This window comes from Ascaphus truei, chromosome 3, assembly GCF_040206685.1.
Source record: "Ascaphus truei isolate aAscTru1 chromosome 3, aAscTru1.hap1, whole genome shotgun sequence".
Lineage (NCBI taxonomy): Eukaryota > Metazoa > Chordata > Amphibia > Anura > Ascaphidae > Ascaphus > Ascaphus truei.
This window is the reverse complement of record NC_134485.1, coordinates 389,797,226-389,820,670: the sequence shown is the minus strand read 5'-3', so window position 1 is coordinate 389,820,670 and position 23,445 is coordinate 389,797,226. Positions and strand designations below refer to the sequence as shown.

Here is a 23,445-nt window from a genome sequence, read left to right as displayed (position 1 = left end):
ACCTATAATCCTAGGGAGATGAATATAGATGAAGATCTTTTACTTTTACTCAGTCGCCAGCGCTTATAGTAAGCGCGACCGTGACAGAGCGACGTAACGACATTGCGACGTCGCAACGCGCCCCCTTTAGTGACATCACTGGCAACAGTTGCTAAAAAAAGAATTATAACTTTCTCTAGTGACGATGACGATGGGTGACATCATCGGTCGCGTCACCAGAACTATAAGCGCGGCCTAAGTTGAGTATCGCTCAGGGCCGCAAAGACAAGCAAGGTGGTTGCCTTGGGCCCTTAGCCTTCGGGAGGCCTCATGGTTCTTCCTCCTGTCGGTGCCGGGATCCAGATTCCCATCAGGCAGGAGAGGGGAGAGCTGGAGGAGGGAGCTGGGGAGTCCCAGAACTGGTGCAGGACCGCACCGCTGCTCACCCCAAGGTAGGGAAGGTGTGTGTGTCTGTAGCTGGGGGGGGGGGTTATTTGTAGCTGCGAGATGTATGCAGCTGGGGAAGTGTGTGTGTGTGTGTGTGTGTGTGTGTGTGTGTGTGTGTGTATATATATATATATATATATATACAGTGTTTGACAAACCTATACATTTGCTCGCCACGGGCGAGTGGATTTAACCCCCGGGCGAGTAAATATTGGCCCAAGCAGCACACGTTTGGTACTAGGTGGCGAGTAGATTTTTTTGTGTGGCGAGTAGATTTTTTGGTGATTTGTCAACCACTGTATATATATATATATATAGCTGGGGGAGGTCTTGCCTTATGCGGGATGGCCTTCTTTCTGCAGCGTCAAGTTGTCGTGGCGACACGACATCGGTACGCCGTTATGTCATGGCAACACAACGTTATTATGCCATCACGTCATGACGCTGCAGGAGGAGGGGCCCCGCTGCCGTCATTGCCTCCTTTGGCCTCAACAATGGTAAGGCCGATCCTACATATTATATATGTTTTGCAAAATGTGAATTAGCCAACAGCTTTATATACAAACAAACTAATGATAATAATTCTTCACGGATTATTGGATTATTAGAGCAACTGCAAATTCTCTTTGAAGGCCTTTCTGAATGAGTGGAATTGTAAACTTCAATCTCTAAAACAAATCATTTATCAGTGTTAGAAAATAGCCAGAGCTGGTGACAGAAGCAATTTATTGTATTACTCTTTGTGGTGAACTGATTAGGTTTGTGTTCAAATGCTGTAAGCATCCAATCAAAAATATTTTTGAATGTACAAAGCAGTTGATTTACATTTCATCCCCATTAAAGAAAAAGTATAATGTATATTAAAGTTTACAAAAGGCACCTACAGCACAATAAAAAGTGTTCAATTTTTGGGGAGAAAACTCAAATGAAATATATTGCTACTGGAAAAACAGATAGCAATTAAATGATGTAGTGGGTAAAAATCTGTATTAGCTATGTGTTTAAACTCATGTTTGTTGGTGCTACAATCAGCAATACGTCAAGGAACTACAGAAAAATATCAGTGGGCACTCAGAAGTATCATCAAAAATATACTTTAATTAATTAACAACATATTTAGTTAGAGCTGTGTGCTACGCATTGCTGTCAGAGCCTGAGGAGAGTCCCTGAAACACGTAAACCCACAGCTCTAACTAAATACAGTACGTTTAAATCAAGTATATTTACAAAGGGGCTTCTGAGTGCCCACTGATATCTTTCACTTTTTGCATCTAGATCATTGGGAACTGATTCCGGGAAGCTCCCTTGTCATCATTGGTGCACCACCAACGTTAAATTATTTTGAAACAATTTGTACAAGAGTGCATAAACTCCCACACTTTTCCCTGAAAGAACTACAAAAAACATGAATACCTATAAGTACTTTGCAGTACAGGCATACCCCACATTAACGTACGAAATGGGTCCAGAGCATGTATGTAAAGCGAAAATGTACTTAAAGTGAAGCACTACCTTTTTCCCACTTATCGATGCTACGGTACAGGTAGGGAGCCACTATTGCTGTTCAGGACGTGCTGACAGTCACATGCGCGAGCTGCCGTTTGCCTATTGGGCGAGGGGAATCAGCGCGTCACTACTACGGCAGTCTGTAGGGCAGAATAAGTGTCCGTACTCGCGAGGCGAGCGTACGGACACAGGGGTATGGGGCTATTGAAAATATGTCCTTACTCGCGAGTGTACTTAAAGTGAGTGTCCTTAAACCGGGGTATGCCTGTATAGAGTTTTACTTAAAGAATTCACCCTGAAGAAATTTCATTGCAAGGAATAATATTTTAATGGGTCAACGTCTCCATTATTATATAGTACAGTAGCTGCACATGAAGGTGAACATCACACAAGCATGTTGTTTGTCTCAGATCTCCTTTCTTCAGAACATCTTGAGAATGATACAGTAATATGTCTCCATCATTATTTACACAATACATGTGAGGAAGAGTTCTCAAAAACCTGAGTACAACCACAAGTATAATCTACATTATGTTGAATTATTATGCCAGCTTCAATATTGCAACAGGCATGAGAATTTACAGGTGCTGGACCATTCTAAATACATTGTTTTTCTCTTCTAAAAATATCAAAAACACCTTTTCCTTCTTACATAATTTCAATAAAATAAATGTTCCAAGCATACTTAATCTCCAAGAAAACCTACTTAGATTCTACAAATATATTACTGTTTTTCTAGTAACTCATTATTATGATGCTGTATAGCTGTGTTTTGAGCATAGGCATGCATTGCATATTTTACTCCAATTGTCAGCCTTTCCAGATCTCAAACACGACTTGAATTGATATAATATGAAATAGGACATCTGCCATGAAATTGTTGTATCCTTATATGGTATAAACATATTTCTAGGAAATGATTTGGTGTCTACTATTACTTCTATTGTTTAAAAAAAATATCAAATTCATAAAGGTTAAGTAAGAATACCACAATATCATCAGCACTGTTTTCTATAACAATGTAAATATGATGTTGCACAATTTCTACGTACTGGCATTTTTCCATTGGTGAGATACATGGTAGGTCAAAGCTATTCCTTTATGGGTGCATTGATTTATAAAACCCACACACTCATACATTTATTTTCTGAATTCTATTTCTCAAAACAAATCTGGGATATATTTACAGTTAAATGTTTTTTTCTGTGTGATTTCTATTTCATCTTTCAAATGTACTGCTACAAAATATAGTTGTCAGCTGAGGTTTTGGTCCATTAAGTACACAAAGTAGTCACTAATACTGCTGGCTCTCATAATCTAATTAACTTGGCTGTGATGAATATGTACATTAAAAAAAAAATCAACTACTGTTAGTAAAAAGTAAAAAATAATGTCTCCTGCATTGGGAATGGACATGTTATTTGTTGAGAATGAAAATGCTAAAGAGCCTTTTAAGTCCAGAGATGATCCATTGTGAAGAGCTGATTTAATAAAATGTAGATCTTTTAAATACAAATATGCCAGTTCAATGGTAATAATGAGCATGAGAGAGCTTTTCTGAGTCAACAAGTTCTGATGTTCTGATGCTGAACTGTGTTTTTGGCTCTGATATTTCTTATTGCACAAACAAACCTACACATTTCCTGTACAAAATGTAAATTTTTGATGCTCATGAGCTTATGTGACACAGATATTTTCTTGATATACAGTATGTTCAATACCAATATAGTTGTAAAGACAATTTTTGCTTATAGGTAATTGATAATGTACAGAAAAGGGAGGTACTGTAAATAGTGTGCTAACAATATATCATGATGGTCTATGACCCATACATACTCTCTTGTCCACCATAACGTTGTATTTATAAAATGTGTATTCAAAATAAACTAGACTCACAGCCACTTTAATTCAACAAAATAATGTCATTTAACTAAATCATGTATCAACATGTATTCATGTTAATCAAATGTATATTAGTGCTGATCTTCATTTCTGATAATCAAATATAGCAATTCAGCAAAACAACCCAGGAATCAGTGATGCTAAATAAAAGCTACAGTCCCTGTGCACTTCCCCAGGTGTACTTACCTGGGATAGTATCCGTAATGATGCAATGAGTTCTCTGCTCCATTGTCTGTCTCCATGAACAAATAGTCCTCCTGACTTTCAGTCCTCACAGCTGTGATGGGACAGTTATTGTTTCGTGCCACATGGCAGTGGCTCATGTTAAGTGCTAGTCTCCCGGGGCAACAGGAGTCCAGAGCAGAGGCTCAGAGACAAATAAAAGGCACCTTGATCAACAGCTCAGGCACTAGAGGCACTTCATCCACAGAGCTTATTGATTGATGCTCCTGTGATGCAAGGAACGGAGATCTCTTGTTCTCATGAAAACACAACATCCTTTTATTCACGATCTTCTGTGGTCCACAGCTTTATTTTTCTGTGTTTACTGTCCCTCTAGTGGAAGAAAATATAATGCATGCCACAAAGCCATTCATGTACTGTAATTACAAAGCTAGTTATTGGCCGCAGCTATTATTGGGCACTGTTGTGATCACTCATTTATTATTCTTCTGCAAGGAATATCATACCTCCAACTAACTAGACTGGCTTGGACTAAACCTTGGTTTTCATCTTCATCCATAACCAACCAAAATACATTTTTGAATGCAAAATGCAAATACATTAATTCTTAGAGATAGTAGCACAAAATTACTTTAACATGTGGGTTAGCTGAAAAGTCTGTACTGCATTGTTTCAGTTTGCCGCCTCTGTTGACTCTGGTCAGAGGCACGTCTGTGGACAATCCTGAAATATTACAGGATAAAAACAATCTTTAAATGGAAAATGATGGGCTAACTTCCCATAACTTCCCTAACTGGGCTTTTCCCCATTATCTCTTAGTATACAGTGCTTCAACTGCAGCAAGGTTCTACCCAAAAGGTCGAAACAGTTGTCTGTGGGTAGGTTTACCAGCTGTGTACTAAACCCAGGCTGTGCTGAAAAGCTGTGTAATGCAGCAAGCTGTCATAATCTTATAGGGGTCCATATCAAAATGGATTTAAAGCAAAAGCTGACACTGTGCTTATGTGCATGTCATTTCCCAGAATCCCTTTCTGCTGTGGAAGCACTGTATGCCAGGAGGTAACGGTGAAATGCAGGGTTTCAGACCTCTCTGAGACATTTGAATGTGCAAACAAGTGATTTTTTCATTTGCTGTATGCTATACGATTGAGGGGTTTTGCCACTTTTTTAACCCACCATAACTTATTTAAGGTTTGGTTGTACCCTATCAAAGGAACAAATATGTATACTTAGATGCCTTTACATATGGTCCACATGAGATGTGAGGGTGGGGTACTGCATTCCTCTTATTTATTCTCTGCTCTATATATATATATATATATATATATATATATATATATATATATATATATATATATATATATATATATATATATATATATATATATATATAGCCCTGCTTCCTATCACTAGCAAGCTGCTAGTGTCTAAGCCACGGAGAGCCTGGGGTGCGCGCAATATATATATCGGGTGCAGTGCCTCCACTTGCGATAGCTCCCGCCAAAGGGGGAGTGTGTCTTCGCAGGACGTCTATGCAAGAATTACACTTACACAGCCAATTCATAAAACCAATCTCTTTTACTTGCAGACTAAACTCACAGTACATTACAGGCCATAACATTCCTATACATACATATATACGTTATATAACACGCCACGGCGGACGTCAACATTACATAGCGCCACGGCGGACACTCCACACCTTGCGCCACGGCGGACGCCAACAGGAATCCCCACACCCACCACCGGGTGAGCCCACCCCGTGTCCGATCCTTACGGATTAGTCCTCCCGCTCACAGCAGGCCCTATGTGTGTGTATGGGTGACTGCACAGCCACTATGTCTCGGATGAATGAATGGTACAGTTGGTGCACTTAATGAAATACCTGCCGAGCACTCCGGTGCTCGGAACTGCCACGATCTTCAAAAAGGGTCTCTGTACGTCGACTCTGATCTGTCTCTCCCTCTCTCTCTCTGGTCCGGCAATACCAATGGGGGTCTGAGCCCAGACCTCCCTCTCGACAGTATAGTCCCGGTCAAGACTTACAGTTACTAGGGGAACAGGAACCTCACTAAGGCGATCCCTAGCTCAGCTTGTCTCTAAGGTGACTCAGGGCTAACTGGGCCTGGGCACCTGGCCTGCGCCGGGGCGGTTCAACCTCCCCTCACAGACTCTCCGTCTCCTCTCCTCTCCAATCAGCTCTCTCTACACGTGCGCGCAACCACTGCCTATATCTCTGGCACCTCCTTCGCCTATTGGCTAGAATCTCTCACCTGACCCTCCCCGCAGGGCTGCTGGGTCAAGGGACTGCTTTCTCCCGCCAAACGCACATTTCTCCTTCGCGGGCTTTTGCAACTACCATTTGCAAGCGCAACCTCCTGCTCTTTGGGGTGAATCAGGGGTCACGACTACATCTATATATATATATATTCATTCATTCATTCATTCATTCATTAATAAATATGTTTTGTACGTTTACAGTGGGCTGGTCCCTTACTTCTTGTATATATGTATACATAAATACATACATACACATACAAACACACACACTAAGAATCTGGACCTTCCCCCTCAGTACTTAAGGGGCTACCTTAACAAATTTAGCCAGTCTATCTCTCCCTTGAGAGAGACATATCATAGAAGTGTGTGTGCAGGGCTCTGCCACCTTCTATCCCCTCCCCTAAGGAAGTGGGACTGATACTCTGACTTTAATAGGGAGTTAGGGAAGAGCTCGGACCGCCCTTGGTGCCCATGGCTGGGGTGTGAGTCCAGAGACCATCTTGAGGCTTGAGGCCTAGAGAGTAAGCTGTGGATCCAGTGTATGCTGTTATATGCTGTGCAGAGAATAAATAAGTTGCTGTTATAAAATATACTCCTGCCTCTGTGTTCAATCAATCAGGGGGAGTATCGGTGAGTTCTCCTGCAGCGATTGCCTCCACATCCCTGGAGCCTGCAAGAGATGGAGGTGCTGACACAAACGTGAGAAAGAACCACCGTCTACCCCAGAATCCTGTCCTGATGTCCCCACTACAATCGACGGACACCTCAGTATCCTGTAAACCAGCAAGTACCAGCACGACACACCTGGTAGTAGGGCAAATCTGCCAGAGGATGGGGAAACACTGCTACACTAATGTGAGAAACTGTGGGCCTACTCAGCTCAGTTCTCATTTGCCCTTGAAAAAAATGGAAAAAGGTTTCTGAGTAATGGAAACTTGTAATTAAGGGCTGGGATGCCACTGATGGCACCCCCGAAGGGCAGAGGTGCATGGCAGGAACCCTCTGGTGGCCAAACAATGGAGCCCCAGCTAAGTAACCGTGTAGGGTATAGATGCAAACATTTGCGATAACAGCATATAAATCTCAATAGTATATAACAAATAACAACAAGAAACAGCATATAGTAGGTGAGTTTAGTATTAAAATGCAGACTTACGCTTCGCGCAATAGTCCAGGATTCGGGCCTCACCTCTGCATAGATCCCCATCTATGTCAGAGACTTGCGGTGTGTGAGCAGATATTCCCCCATCATCTATGAGGAGCCATTTAGACTGGGTTATTATGAGGCCTTGGCTTCCCCTATTTCTTGTATAGTAATTTTTCTTTTCAACCTAGGGACAGTCGTGACTGGTGGTGTAGTTGTCACCTATTTGCCTAACTTAAGTCGCCTTCAGATGAAGGATGGAGTGACCGGGTCCTATAAAGTTTGGCTGGTTGATACATCGGCCTTGTGATATTGTTAGTATTTTTACTGACCAGAGTTTTGCGCAGGGGCGTTTTCATCTGGACTGGGTGATTGAAGCTGTATTGTCCTGTGCGTTCAGTCAGTCTTACTCTTGTCTCTGAGGATCTCTCCTAGCCTTCGTTGATGACCATTCCGGTCAGAGCCTCTCTGGGCCCTCTGGGTCTGTTATTGTCGGAGTTGGTGTAATACTCAGGTGGTGCAAGGTGTCCGGGTCTCTCTGTGGGATCCTTGAGGAAAGGGGGTAATCCATTCTTTATGACTTGTAGCGTAAGTGGATATGCCCAGCAGTATCATTTACCCTTCTCCCGGAGGATAGATGTAACAGCTTTTAAGTTACGCCATCTTTAGAGGGATGCCTGCGCTAAATCCTGGAAAATTTGTAGCGGGATATTTTCAAAGAGCAAGTTGTTACAGCCCCTCACTTCAGTAAGGCAGGCTTTCTTTATTCTGAAATAGTAGAACGGTCCCACCTAAGGTTTGGGTCTCCAGGCTCTGTGGCATGAATCGAGCTGGCGTTTCTTCTGGTTTTTTTTTAAGGAGGGTTGACATCAGCCATTTTGAAACGAACTCCTCCAATTCTGGAGTTGCTTCGGGTATATATATCCCTTATTCTTAAATTATTCCTCCTTTCTGTTTTCCACATCTACATTCTACCTCTATGTTAAGTCCTTCATCTGTGAGGCTATGATTCTTCTTGGTTTGTGCTTTTAATTGATTCATCCAATTTTTTTTCTTAGATGTCGGTTCTCCCTCCCAGGGATGTAAGATTTTTTTTTTTATTTCTTGGTGTAGTTTTGATTGCTGGAGTATATTTATGCTCCCATATACAGTACGTAGGTCATCTATACCCCTCTTTGTGGAGTTTTGACCTCAATCAATTAATTCCTCTTCCAACTCAGAGCTTGAGTTCTCTCATGTCTCAGGGTCTGCGGCCTGTGAGGTGCGGGAGCTTTCGCACCTGCGGAAGAATTCTCTCATATCGCTTTTCGTTTTATTTAATTTTTATTTGGTTGCTGTTTTGGGGTCATCTCTGCTGTTACATTGGCTGATAACTTTCTTGCATGTTCCTCCTAGTGTATGGATTTTAATGTTGTACAGTATGTTTTGTGTATTGCATTTTAAGTGACTAAATTACACTCATCTTAATTTTTTGATATATAAAAAAAAAATTACATTTGCTCCAAATAAACAATACATAGTTTGATAGCATATTTTGTCGGTTTAATTTTTGCTTGAGAGAGGTGTTGAGTGCTTTCATGCGTCCTTTTTTCTGTTCTTTTCTGGTTTTTGTAGATATAGAAATATTTTTGGGAATCTGAGCACCGTCTTTAAAAGGCATACACCATGAGTTTCTTGAGAAAAGAAAATTGAGACGTTTTAGCGTTTTCATTTCATGTTTTTTTAATAATGAGTTACACACTAAGTAGAAATGTTATGACACATACTATTATTATTTAGCCACAAGAGCGTAGATGCAATAATGGGATATAAAATACTGCATTCAGCAATCCGACATCCAGGAATCTGATATTACAGACATACCCCGGTTTAAGGACACTCACTCTAAGTACACTAGCGAGTAAGGACATATTTTCAATAGCACCATACCCCTGTGTCCGTACGCTCACTTCACGAGTACGGACACTTATTCTGCCCTACAGACCGCCGTAGTAGTGGAGCGCTTATTCCCCTTGCCCAATATGCAAACGGCAGCTCGCGCATGCGCCTGTCAGCACGTCCTGAACAGCAATACCGGCTCCCTACCTGTACCGGAGACTCTCACATCCACCACCAGTTGAAGTTCTTTCAAAACTAAGGCTGTCTCACACTTTAATCTGGTCTGTAACTGTTACATAAGCCTATAATATACATCTTCTCTAACTGTGCATGCAATGTATTGTATATAATGTATACCCTGTTCATTTATGTAACTGTATTTGTAATCATGTATTATTTGTCATATTAACTATGCCCAGGACATACTTGAAACGAGAGGTAACTCTCAATGTATTACTTCCTGGTAAAACATTTTATAAATAAATAAAATAAATAAACAAAAGCATCGATAAGTGGAGACAAGGTAGTGCTTCACTCTATGTACATTTTTGCTTAACATACATGCTCTGGACCCATTGCGTACGTTAATGCGGGGTATGCCTGTATATCAGTGCCTGAAAAAGCGACAACTGTTGCTAACATGTGGAGATTTTATATTTGTTGACACTACAATTATTTCAACAAACAGATCTGATTTAGTACTGTAGTAAATATACTTATCTCAGCAAGAATGCAGACATAATGAGGCTGTTGAAGATACGTATTCATAAATTAAGGTAATCCAGTTATTTCCTAATGTGAATCAGGAAAAGCATAGTGAACAGAAGGCTTCATGTACAGTACATTTAGACATCATCTGTTTGTTTACTACTGCGATTCAAAATTATATTGTTTGAGTTTACATCCTCAAATGATTTATTTATTTTTAATCTGAATTTTTTAAGTAAATCTGGAATTTGCAGACAAAATATAGTGCAAAGCAATGGAAACCAGCCGGAGAGTCTACATATCCAGAAAGGATGTAGGAAACCTAATTATCCAGTAGAAAATTGTAGTATCTGTGAGCGAGATAAATAACTCATTCTTTATATTTACTAAAGGATTTAGTTCAAGATCACAGGGTTTTACTTTATTCCTTACATCAGCAACAATGAGGACATCTGTAAAACAAAATGTGCAATTACAGTTTATTCTTCATAGCTAATCATTTACATAGAGCGATTTGTTATTCGCAAAGGAAAAATGAAATGGGTGAGAGATGTACATAGAAGTTTATTTCGGTTCTATTTATAAAGTCTCCCAGCTGCAAACCCAGTGTGAATACAGAACCACGTGTATCATAGAAAAGGAAACCATTGAAAGCAGTTGGGGGTGCTTCAGTATGTACTAAAACATGTTTTTAGCGTTCACACATGCGGGCGTGTGTTTTATTTGAACTTAATTAGCATAATCACTACGTGCCCCTAATTTATCTTTTACTTTGTAAATGCATTTTTACCTTTAAGTGATTGCAGGAGTGTAGTGTGACCCTAAGCAAGCCTAATTATTAGCTTGTGTAGTGAATACAGATGGAGGATTTGGATCCTCCGTAGATTGGCTGATTAATTTAATCCGCGGATTTCTGCGGATCAATCTCAAAAAAGGCATGGGTTAATTATCTTGGGGTCATCAGTTCCCATAAATTTACTACTCACACATCTAGATTCTTAATACCCGTCAGTGGATTGCAGAATCCGCAAATGGATTGTCGGTGATCACAAAAATCTGCAAATCGTCGGAATTGTCATTTTAGAGGCTGATCCGTGGAAATCCATGGACCAAAGGAACTGACCGATCCGAGGTGGATCAAAATACGCAAAACAACCTCACCCATCTCTAGTCAAGAGTGTTCTTTTTAGAAAATATGTAACAACTGCATGCTCAAAGGATGAGGGGAATGTGCCAGAGCATAGAGAGGAATTGACAATATGGGTGGGAGTGGGGATTAGAATAGGAGGAAGAGGTCTAATAAGATGTGAGGGAATATGTTCAAGAGGGAAAGTGGTAGAAGGAGAAGGAGAAGAGGAGAGCCGCTGAGAAAATTCCAACTCTGTAACAGAAGAGAAATAATAAAAAGTGGAAGAAGAAGGTCTGGGTAGAAGCAGAGTTGAGTGGAAGGGATAGAAGACATTCCACTGTGGATAGCATCCACATTGACTTTGAAGTTATCAGCAATGGCTTGAGGATAATTGAGGGAAGGGAAGTATGAAGAGGGGGTAAAAGGAGGGAGTCAATTACAGAGAAAAGATTAAATAGATTGAATTTGAAAGTGTACTGTAGATTAGTGAGGAGCAGTAGAGTTGTTTGACAGAAGAGTTAAAATAGGAGAGGAGACAATTTTTTTGTGTACAGTTGCAGAGTATGAGATTTCCTCCAGAGGCTTTCAGAGGAATGAGATCTATTGGGAGCAGTTGCCGGATGAGAAGTAGAGTGATGATGTCCTTCAGCTAATGTGGGAAGATCAAACCTTCTGGGTTCTTCTCAGGTGGCCATAAAATAAAAAGAACTTGCCCAAGAACTCTAGGGCTGAGAGAAAGAAGGTCTGGGACCACATCTCTTTAATTTCCCTTATGTCCCTGAATATCTGATGAATGCGGTGAAAAGGGATTGTGAGAAGTGGGTACCGGAAAGGGTTCTAAATATAATGTGGGCCCCTAAAGTACAGAACACCCTGGTGCTGGACCCTATAACATGCTTGGTTTAATCATATGACCAAAGATTGAAGATAGGCTGTTCCTGTCACCCCAGAAGAAAGGGGGAAGAACCCAGGTCACCTAGGGGTATAGGCCCCTGTAGGGAAGTGTATTCCTTGGGAAGGGGGATAGTAAGTATTTCCCAAGGGGTCATTGGGCAGTGAAAGTCCCTTTACACCAGGTTATTAGTGTATCGCTTGTGCACTTTATGAGAATATAATGTTGGTAAATAGTAGTGTGGATATACAGGAATATTGAGTGCAGCAACATTCAATTAAGCTAGGGGAGAGTGTGGCCAGCCATTAGGGCTCTAATGGGTTAACTCGTTTACAATTAGACTAGGGCTTCATCTAAGGGGAGTCATTTGTGCTGGAGTATAGGAGGGAGGAATAACCAGGATGGCAAGTCAGGAGTCCCTGACCTGAAGCTGCAATTCTGGGTTGGTCAGTCTGCTGACCCCCACGACTTTCCCCAGTGTACGTGATCAGGACAGTAAAGTGAAAACATTTCATAAAGGGACCAGTCACAGCCACTGTGGTTACAGAAAGATACCTCAGGCCTTCGGCATCAAAGGTCAGACTTCTGTCATCCATACATAGACTGTCCCAACACAAGCCTGTGCCCTTGATAGTGGCAAGCCGGGAAATCTTCTAATGTTGTACTAACCATCACAAATGGCATTACTGCCATAAAATTGACACCCAGAACAAAAATAGAATGCGTTTAGTGCACAGATTTTAATAATATGTATTAAAAAAATTATATCTGTCCATCAAAAAAATGATTTAACACAGCACTGATGTTTCATTATATAGGTTAACAACATGTGTTATTTTTACAGTATGACCCGGAGACCCCTGGTATCAATCCTATGCAGTAGAAATAAAAGAAACTCCTTGTTATGCATATCGCAAATCTGATCTCACTACCCTGTAGCTGGCGAGAAAAGATTGCAAGCTTTTATAGTACTGTATGCATATCGGAGTTTAGTAAATAGCAGTTGCTGGCAAAAAATGCGAGTTTGGGTATTTTTTCCGCTACCGCACTACTTGTTACAGCTAGAGGGTTATAGCTTGTTAAAAAGCAGTTTTAGTGGGATATTGCCCTGTTATCAGAGTTTTGTGAATAGCTACACATGCAATATCACTCTAAAAGGGCACTTAAAGTGTGTTAATGCACTTATTGAAGTTTAATGAATGAGCCCGAAAGAGTACAACAGTGTGATCATTGCTTTATCCTTTCATCCTGGGAACCTGCTATATCTGGCCTCTCTCCATAGGTATAACTAATTTAAGGTAATGTAACCCTGTTTCCCCCACCCAATCTCATATAGGGTCTATTATGGGAAAAGCTACGCTGGTTACTTATGGTAGTGTGGTGCATACCTGCTGATAAACAGTGGCCCTGAGTCTCCCTCATGGTGTTATAGGGGAGGTCAGGACAAGCTTCTGGGGCCTTTCCCGAATCATACTCACTGTGACAGCGCCTCCATCTCTTGCAGCCCCCAGAGATGTGGGGAGAAATCTCTGCAGGATAACTTATCTCTTTTCCTCCCTTATAGATTTCAGTCTCAGGCAAGGAGTATGTGAAAACAGGTGTTTTTTATTCGTGTTACTTTCTCTCTCTCACACCAATCAAAGGCAGCGGTCAGCTTACACTGCAATCAATTCTCAGCAGTAGGGTCTACACTGCAATCAATTCTCAGCAGTAGGGTCTTCACCCTTAGGATGTCCCTTGACCTACACTCCTGGCCACTGGCCACCAGAAGCAGTCCTTGATCTTCCCTTACCCTCTGGTAGGGTAAGGGGAATAGTCTTTCACCACTCCCCGCAGGGAGGGCCTCAGTAAGCACTTCACTACTGAGTTGGATTGACTAGCCTCTCTCAGTGGTAGAGGCAACTGGCTAAATTGAGGAAGTTCAGCTCCTTAAGTCAGTTCCAGTAAGAACCAGCCCCCTTTCCCTGATTGGACACCAGGCCTGATTGCACTACCTTCTCTGAGCTGCAAGGTGTGGGGAAAACCCATGATTACTCCTGGCAACCTACCCTTACTAGGGATAACTGCCAGGAGGAGGGCAGACTTGTAGCCCAAAACCAGCCAGGGCTACATTAGATTAGGAAACCTCATGATAGTAACTATTGGTGGCACAGGAAAATCTACTTTTGATCTAGCCTAGAGATGGAATCTTTTAGGCGGTAATTAGATTCAGGGATGCATGTGCAATACATCTTATCATCACATCATTCTTCTCCAATTAAAATCTTTCCATTCAAATATTTGTAGTAATAAGTACAGGCATACCCCGCTTTAACATACGCAATGGGACCGGAGCATGTATGTAAAGTGAAAATGTACTTAAAGTGAAGCACTATTTTTTTTCCACTTTACGATGCATGTACTATTCTGCAGACATCATATATATGCATAACTAATGTCAATAATGCATTTGTAACCAAAATAAATACAGTAGGCTTTATAGAAAGAAAATCTTTAATGTCAGCTAATTTTTTCTTACTAGTGCCCCCACAAAATACATACCAAAAAAACCCATCCCTCTAAATACATGTAACCCCACCCCGCCAATACATATTAAAAATGCCCCCGCCAATACATATTAAAAATGCCCCCGCCAATACATTTTTAAAAGACCCACACCGCCTCAATACATTTTTAAAAGACCCCCCCACCTATAAATATTTTTAAAAAATCAGGCCGCACGGGTAAAATCATATCTCCTCCAGCACCCCTCATATCACCCTCCCCTGCATCTCCCTCATATCACCCCCCCCCCCCTGCATCTCCCTCATATCACCCCCCCTGCATCTCCCTCATATCACCTCCCCCTGCATCTCCCTCATATCACCTCCCCTGCATCTCCCTCATATCACCTCCCCCTGCATCTCCCTCATATCACCTCCCCCTGCATCTCCCTCATATCACCTCCCCCTGCATCTCCCTCATATCACCTCCCCCTGCATCTCCCTCATATCACCTCCCCCTGCATCTCCCTCATATCACCTCCCCCTGCTTCTCCCTCATATCAACCCCCCCCTGCATCTCCCTCATATTACCACCCTCATATCATCCCCCCCTGCATCTCCCTCATATCACCCCCCCTGCATCTCCCTCATATCACCCCCCCTGCATCTCCCTCATATCATCCCCCCTGCATCTCCCTCATATCACCCCCCCCCCCCCTGCGTCTCCCTCATATCACCCCCCCTGCATCTCCCTCATATCACTTCCCACCTGCATCTCCCTCACATCACCCCCCACCTGCATGTACCTCACATCACCCCCCACTTGCATGTCCCTCACATCACCCCCCACCTGCATGTCCCTCACACATCACCCCCCACCTGCATGTACCTCACATCACCACCCACCTGCATGTCCCTTACATCACCCCCCACCTGCATGTCCCTCACACATCACCCCCCACCTGCATGTCTCACATCCCCCCCCCACCTGCATGTACCTCACATCACCCCCCACCTGCATGTCCCTCACACATCACCCCCCACTGCATGTCTCACATCCCCCCCTCACCCACCTGCATGTACCTCACATCACCCCCCACCTGCATGTCCCTCACACATCACCCCCACCTGCATGTCTCACATCCCCCCCCACCTGCATGTACCTCACATCACCCCCCACTTGCATGTCCCTCACATCACCCCCCCCCCCGATGTCCCTCACATCACCCCCCCACCCCATGTCCCTCATATCACCCCCCCATGTCCCTCACATCACACCACCCCCTGCATGTCCCTCCTCCCTTTCTTTCCCTACCTCAAGCAGCGTGCAGGTTGCGGGCGGCAGAAGCATGGCAGTCAGAGGCGGCACACGCACGCTAGAGCGCGGCTCTGAGCGGGCTCGGGGGAGTGATCGGAAGAACCGAGGGGGGGGGGGAGTAATCGGAAGAACCGGGGGGGCTCGGGGGAGTGATCGGAAGAACCGAGGGGGGGGGAGTAATCGGAAGAACCGGGGGGGCTCGGGGGAGTGATCGGAAGAACCGAGGGGGGGGGAGTAATCGGAATAGCCAGGGAGAGGGTAAGGTGACCGGAAGAGCCAGGGAAAGAGGGAGGGGGGCGGGGGATGATCGGAATAGCCAGGAAGAGGGGAAGGTGATTGGAAGAGCCGGGGAGAGGATGAACCGGGGAACAGAAGAGCTGGGGGAGCCGGGGAACGGAAGGGCTGGGGGAGCCAGGTGAAGGAAGAGCCGGGGAGAGGAAGAGAGGGCACACCGCCACAGCACGCACACGCCGCCCCCTGGTGTCCGTACTCGCGAAGCACGCGTACGTACACAGGGGGTAAGGTGCAATTAAAAAAAAATGTACGTACTTGCGAGTGTACGTAAAGCGAGTGTATGTAAAACGGGGTATGCCTGTACTAACTAGTTATTTTGTCCTTTTTTTTAAAATATTTTTAGGCCATATCATTGTCCTGGTAAGTTATTGCCTTCATGAACCTATTGTTTCTCCTGAACAGCAGTGTAACAGGGACTTATCCCTGTTTAAATCAAGTAGCCTCAGAGCTCTGAGAATCCAACAGAGAGATAGTTAATTTCAGCCCCTCAATTAACTATTCTCCACCTGAACTAATGAGAGCTCTGTAAAAAGCCTCATGTGAGACACAGGAGAGATTCCTTAGCTCCCATTTGCGCTGACAGAAAGAGAAGGAGCACGGTAGAGATTTTCCTTAGCTCACATTTGGACTGACAGAAGGAGAGCAGAAAAGCTTGCACACAGACACTGTCTTGAGCATAAAGGCTGTGCTGAGATCATGTCCCGCCAGACACCCAGAGACCTATGTTTCCTTGACACAGAGGACCCAGGAACCTGCCAGAGACTGACATAGAGGGACACCTGTTTGCGGGACTTCCTGAGACTTTGGGGTGATAGGCTGATTAAGGGAATATCCCTCCAGTCCTGCAGATAATGTTTGGGGAAGTAAGTTAGCCCTTACAAAGGAATAGGGGTTTGTTGTTTTTGTATGTTTTGCCTGATAAAGGAACAAGCTCACTAAAGCCAAGATATAATTTCACCCTAAAACAGTCTCCATTTGCATACCTCTGCACACATCTCTTACAAGCTGGTTAACTGTAAAATCTTCAAACCCGTGCTTGCACTGTTTGAAATTGTACTCTAATGCAACAACAAACAGCAGCAAATGGCGCACAGCCAGGGAGCCAGGTGCAGTAAAAGTAAATGTCCTTTATTTCAGTGCATGACTGGTAACAAGAAAACCCCCCATGAGGACAAAAGCGCCTCCTACGCTTTTCTGACCGGTTTTTCAGACCGCGTTTCAGAAAGTATAGCAGAAGAGGCAGCTCATTGAGTCTAGTGAAGACCATTCCAATCAATTTTGTTCTCATTGCGGTACAGTATATGCTATAAATGTTTATTTTTATTTTCCTATCTTCTGTTCTAATGTTCTGACAGTAGATGAAGATCTTAGTTTAAAAAATAACCTTACAAAACAATAAAACACAATCCATAGCCTCCCTTTGGTTACTTAAGATTGATGTTTTAATTTATTTTTCTACAATACAGTACTTCCAAGATCCCCTGGACAGCAGGAAAATGCCTAAATAACTTTCTACAATATTCCAGAGATTTTGAAACCCAAGTGCAATATATAGAACATTGTCTGGTTAGAATGAAACCTATTTACTTGGTCATTTCTAACATTGTCTGGTGTGAGTTGGCACACTGTAGCATGATGACTGCAGTGCGCAGATGCCGCAAGACTAAGGCTGCAGTCCCAGTGCGTTCTGTAGCTTACGCGCCCTGTGGGGGAGGCGGCGCATGCACAGCGCTTCACCGCAGATCGTGTTCCTGGGAGAGTTTGCTATGGGAGGTGGTGTGACAGGGGTTTTGCAGGGGTGTGGCCATGACCTCACGCGGCTGGTTCACCCTCATTGGCTGAACCGCTGGCGGAGGCGTGGCCGCCTCCATCGCAAGTTCCAGATACAAAAAAATTGTATGTGTGAAAACTTGCAGAACAGTGCGGCTGCCAAATGCACGCCGACGCATGTACTAGACCGGACTGATTGGGGGGCGGTGCTGTGCACACAGCACACGCCGAGGCGCACAACGCACTGGGAACACAGCCTAAGGCTAAGGCCCCTCTGTACATGCCCGCATGGCTGCCTTGCTTGCCGGCGGCGCGTGCTAGTCACTGCACCATGATCTGCGGTCTGCAGTAAACTTTTTTTGGCGCAGGGGGGAGGAGGCATGGCCAAAACGGGTTGGGTGGGTGCTGACATGACGAGGGGGGCCCGGGGCCATCATACAAACAAAGCACAGCACTGCCTGTCTTCAGATTGGCTGCTGGGATCCAATCTGTGATTGGTTCCCTTGCGTACCCCGTGACGCGTCAAAGCGCCGGATCACAGAGGCTTGTAGCTCCGGACGGCTGACGCGTCACAGCATGTAGTCAGCCACGGAAGGAGGAGGCAGCGGGGACCACCAGAGTGCAGGTAGGGGCTGGTGGCGCGCGTGCCGCCGACTGCAGCGGGTCGTCAGCTTTCCTGACCCCAGTGCCTGTGGACAAACAAGCACAAATCTGCAGGGTTGGATGCAGTGTTGATAGCACTGCGGGGGATTCATGCTTCTGAATGGGACCCCCTGCAGGATTAATCCTTTGGTGCAGCAACCACTTCTACATCTGTATGTGTAAAAATGAAAAACAGCAATATTTGTGTAGCCAGGTCTCCCCAGCACTCCAGCATCCCCCTCACCTGCCTGCCGATCGCGGGGGCCGCCGCGTCCAATGGCGGCTCCGTTCGGCGATGGCAGGGGAGAGGACGTTGGATTTTCCACCATGGGGAGAGTGTAGCCAGGTCTCCCTAGCACTCCAGCATCCCCCTCACCTGCCTGCCGATCGCGGGGACCGCCGCATCCAATGGCGGCTCCGTACGGCGATGGCAGGGGAGAGGGCGGTCAGGTCCCGGCTCGGGGGTTGCCGGGGACGCGTGCGGCCGGTTGCCAAGGCCGCACGCGCGTCTCAGGGCTCCCGGAGCCGGGCGGATAGGGCGCCGCCATGTTGCGCCGGGTCGCGCATGCGCAGTGAGTCCCCGGCGGCCCAGATAGCTCGCGCATGTGCAGGGAGAACCCTAGCGCCAGGGAGCAGTTGCGTGAGGGCAGGGAAAGCGCAGGAGAGTCGCGCGAGAGTAGGGATAGCTCAGGAAAGGTTGCGGCGGCCATTAGGAGTTAGTGTAGGCAGAGGGGAGGAGCGCACGCGGCCCCAATGTTATTGTAAGGGCCTCGGGACTACAATTCCCATGAGGCTTAGGGCCAGGCACACCAGATGGTACAGTGTGGCCAATGAGTGCCAAGAGTCTGAGAGGAATTGGATACATTTCGCGGGCAGAGAGCTTCGTGAGTCAGTCAGAGACCGGAGCAGACAAGGGAAGGAGGTAGGGTGCAGGAGAGAGGGACTCCCCTGTATTAGGCCAGCACCCCCTTGGTCCAAGATAGCTCAGCTCCCCAGTAAGGTGAGTGTTGCCAGGGGCAGCCCTCAGGTTAGGGACCCTGCCACTTACATTTGTGGGAGCTGGAAAAAGGAAGTCTGCAGTTAAAAGAGTTGGAGTCAGGGAGCTGTAGGGAAGGAAGAGTGCGGGGAGCGAGTGCAGCTTCTGCCCCATATAGGTACCTACACTCCAGGTAGGCCCCAACTCCCCACTAGTTGGGTGGGTAACTGCTTAGGGAGGTCCTAGAGAGGGACGCGGCCCCTAGTTTGGAGTGCTGCCTTGTCAGAGTCACAGCGGGCAGTGCTGTGAGGTCTGACCGGCAGGCACCTTGTTGCGCAGCACGTTGGCTGCAGCCTCCAGTGAGCTACAGCTTGCTGCTGTAGGCGCTGGGACTAGTTAGAAAGTAGTGAGGCTGAAGGGACTTGGGTAGTAAGGGGAGTGGGACAGGTCATTACCCCCTACCGGCCATAGAAGTTCCCCAAGCCACTACAGGTTGCTGTATTACAGGGACAGGCCCTAGGTTAGGGTTCCTGTCATGTTAGTACCATTTAGATAGATAGGGACACAGCGGCTGCTGCTGTTCCTGTGGAAGCGGTTGGACCCACGTTGGAGTCCACAGAGACTATTCCAGAGGGAGACCGCCCTGGCGGTCTGTGCACGGGCAAGGAGTTCGGTTGGAGGATCAGACGGATTCATCACACGTCTGACCCTTTGAGAAGATTGTTGTTGACCCGAGCACCGGAGTGCTCGGCAGGTATTATACCATCATATGTGCACCAACAGGCCTAGAGGTTCTTAGTGACTGCGCAGTCACCCATTGACTATCTCTGTAGGAGTACGGGACATTGGGTGGGGTTCTTGGGACACTGGGTGGGATCACCTAGTGTTGGGGAATCGTCCTGCGAGACGTCACTGTTAGTGTCTCCTCATGAGAGGGACACAGGTTATTATAATTTGTTAGTAAAGTCATTAGTTATATAATCACTGTGTGTGTGGTTTCTGAGTGGGTTCCTATGTAGGGTCATTCTACACTTCCCTAGAATCCTACATAGGTGGAGGCGCTGAAAGAAGATACGTTCCAGAGGATTCACCCCAGGCTCTCACTAGCGGAGGCTCAGACCTCCTGTAAGCCTGCAGGTATACGCACCATACCGGTAACACTGCATGTTCTACTCACCCACACTATATATGCGATTGGGTGGGGTGGAATACCTGTTACATTTGGAGGCGCTGCTGAGATACCACCTGGGGTGCCCTGTCCTTTTTTTTTTTCAAATTGTCCCGTCCCTATTTTTGTCACCATGTTTGTAAAGTCCAGACACGAGGTACATGCCTGGGCTTTGAAGATATATCTAGAACCTGGCCAGGTAGTGGCGGTAGGAGACATTCCCGTAACTATACCCGCGGTCAAGGTCCGGGATTATATGTGTAAAATTCCAGGGTGGCCGTACTCATGTGTCTTAGATGAAGAACAAGATCCCACGTCCACATGGAAAACCATACTTTTTGTGGTAACCCACACTGCAGATATATGCCTGGCAGAGGCACCGTCTGCACTATTTATGCCCGGGGGCCCGTCTAAAGGGTACCCCCTAGTTTACGCAGACCAAGCAAAATGGCGTCTCCCGCCAAATCAGGAGAGCGCACGTGCTGCTGACAGCAAGCCTGCACAGAAAGATGTCGCAACATTCTGTCCGGGTTTGGCGCGAAAATCAGAGCCCCTCCCCTGTGATGTGAGTGACTCAGTGCAGAGGCAAAACCACTCCCTTGTAGAAAGTGCCCTTCCTTCAGATTCCACCAGGGGGAGCAAGCACTGTGATCTTCAACCCTACGTTGATGCAGTAATAGACTCTTTGATCTCTGAGGATGAGATGATGCATGAGGATGAGGATGAGATAGACTGTCAGGGGATACACCCTAATGTGTATGTGCCCTGGCGAGCGCCAGGAATAGAACTCCTTATGCTAATGTGCCAATGTTTGCAAGAAGCCTATGTCGACGGAGCCGACATGTCCCAGTTACCGCTAGACTTCAAGATGACTGAGGTAGGCGGAGAACCGGGTGTACAGTGCTTTAGTCCCACCTGTGACTGTCATAGAGGCGCACTGGAGTGGGAACCTAAATGTGATTGCTGCGGTGCAATTTTCTTGATGCCTATTGTACCCCAGCCTACAGAGCCAGCTAAGGAGCCAAGTGAACCCTTGGCGGAGAAGAGCGTGACTGCAGTGGAGGTACCGGAGCACGCCAGCTTCGTACCCACAACCACTGGCTGTATTACAGAAGAATCTGGTGACTACCTTGCGGAGGATACTGTCATGATATCTTCCGGGGAAGAGGTGGAAGTCCCATCGGTGGCGATGCGCCTACCGGCGAACCACCCCAGCGGTGATGCAGAGGATACAGAGTCTGCTGTGGGTCCGTGTACCCTGGAAGAGGTGTATCCCGATGTTGCGGACCCTGTTGTGGGCCCGTGTGCCCTACAATGGTCAGTCCGACCTACTACAGAGGTACCATCGGTCCTAGGCTTGGGATCAGTACCTACAGACGACAAGGGTGAGTCGACTGCCCCAGGGGTGTCGGGGGTGAGCCTCCAGGTGACCGCGGAGCATGATGGCTCCTTAAGTCTGGTTGCCCGGGCAAAGGGCTCCCCTCTACATCGCGTCCTGGCGGAGGTGTCCTCATTAGAAAATAGCTGTCCAGTGGTGCGAGTGGACCAGTGCCCACTGCCTATCGAGCCAGAAGAAGAGAAGTACATCGTCAGCCAGCCGAGTGGTAAGGAACCCCCTTGCTCCCCACAGACTCTGATGGAGGTGGCCGTGAAGAAGGCCAAAGTTACGGTTCCTGAGCGGAGTGTGAGCCCGTGCGCTCCGACACAAGTGGTCCCAGGACTGGGATCCAACGCTCCCGAGATTCCAGCGCATGAGTGGACTGTTCCAGAAGAGTTGGGGACAGGTACCGATACCACCAAGGTGGGAACTGACAGCGTCCCCGAGGACCTGTTGGCCACAGTGATTCACCGCAGTGGTAAGGTGTCTGCTCTTTACCCCCTGCCAGGTGAAACAGAGACTTTGTCCAGTGCTCGCTTCTCAGTGGAAGCCTCGCAAAGATATGGGGACAAAGACTGTGTGGAGAGAGATTCAGGGAAAGCTGCCTCCTTTAAGCCCAAAAAGGAGCGGCCCATTCCTCAGGTAGTGGACCGCGGGAAAGGTCCTGGCCTCCTGGTCTACCGCATCCAAGCCGCGGATGACCGGGTAAAGGCCTGCTTAAAAGACGTTGTGCTACTCCTTCCACCAGGGGGAGGAAGTAGCGAAGAGCCAGTAACTGTCACTCGAGAGTGTGCTCTCCAAGAAATTTTTCTGGGGGAGGCTCACGGACGCAAAAGTGAGGTACCCCCACATGTTCAGTTCGGGCCACATGTTCAGTTCGGGGCACCCCACAAATGGTCTCAGCTGGTCTCGGTTACTGGGGGTGATGTATCATGTAACCTGAGGTGTAAAGTCGACCTGATAAGTGTACCAATTATGACATGCCATTTTTTATTGTATAACTGTGTACCAGGGTATTGCGTTCTCCAAGCGAGGACGTTGGATTTTCCACCAGGGGGAGAGTGTAGCCAGGTCTCCCTAGCACTCCAGCATCCCCCTCACCTGCCTGCCGATCGCGGGGGCCGCCGCGTCCAATGGCGGCTCCGTTCGGCGATGGCAGGGGAGAGGGCGGTCAGGTCCCGGCTCGGGGGTTGCCGGGAACGCCTGCGGCCGGTTGCCAAGGCCGCACGCGCATCTCAGGGCTCCCGGAGCCGGGCGGATAGGGCGCCACCATGTTGTGCCGGGTCGCGCATGCGCAGTGAGTCCCCGGCGGCCCAGATAGCTCGCGCATGCGCAGGGAGAACCCTAGCGCCAGGGAGCAGTTGCGTG

General features: G+C 46.3%; 1 protein-coding gene across 1 annotated transcript in view; it reads right to left on the bottom strand.

Annotated features, from left to right (window-relative positions):
- TRPC6 (transient receptor potential cation channel subfamily C member 6) overlaps window positions 1-4,345 on the bottom strand; it is a 245,011-nt gene extending 240,666 nt beyond the window's left edge. Inside the window, exon 1 of the mRNA XM_075592440.1 lies at window positions 4,021-4,345. Within this exon, the coding sequence (XP_075448555.1) occupies window positions 4,021-4,157 (137 nt within the window). The 5' untranslated portion in view covers window positions 4,158-4,345. The remainder of the gene's footprint in view (window positions 1-4,020) is intronic.
- Between the last annotated feature and the right edge of the window lie 19,100 nt (window positions 4,346-23,445).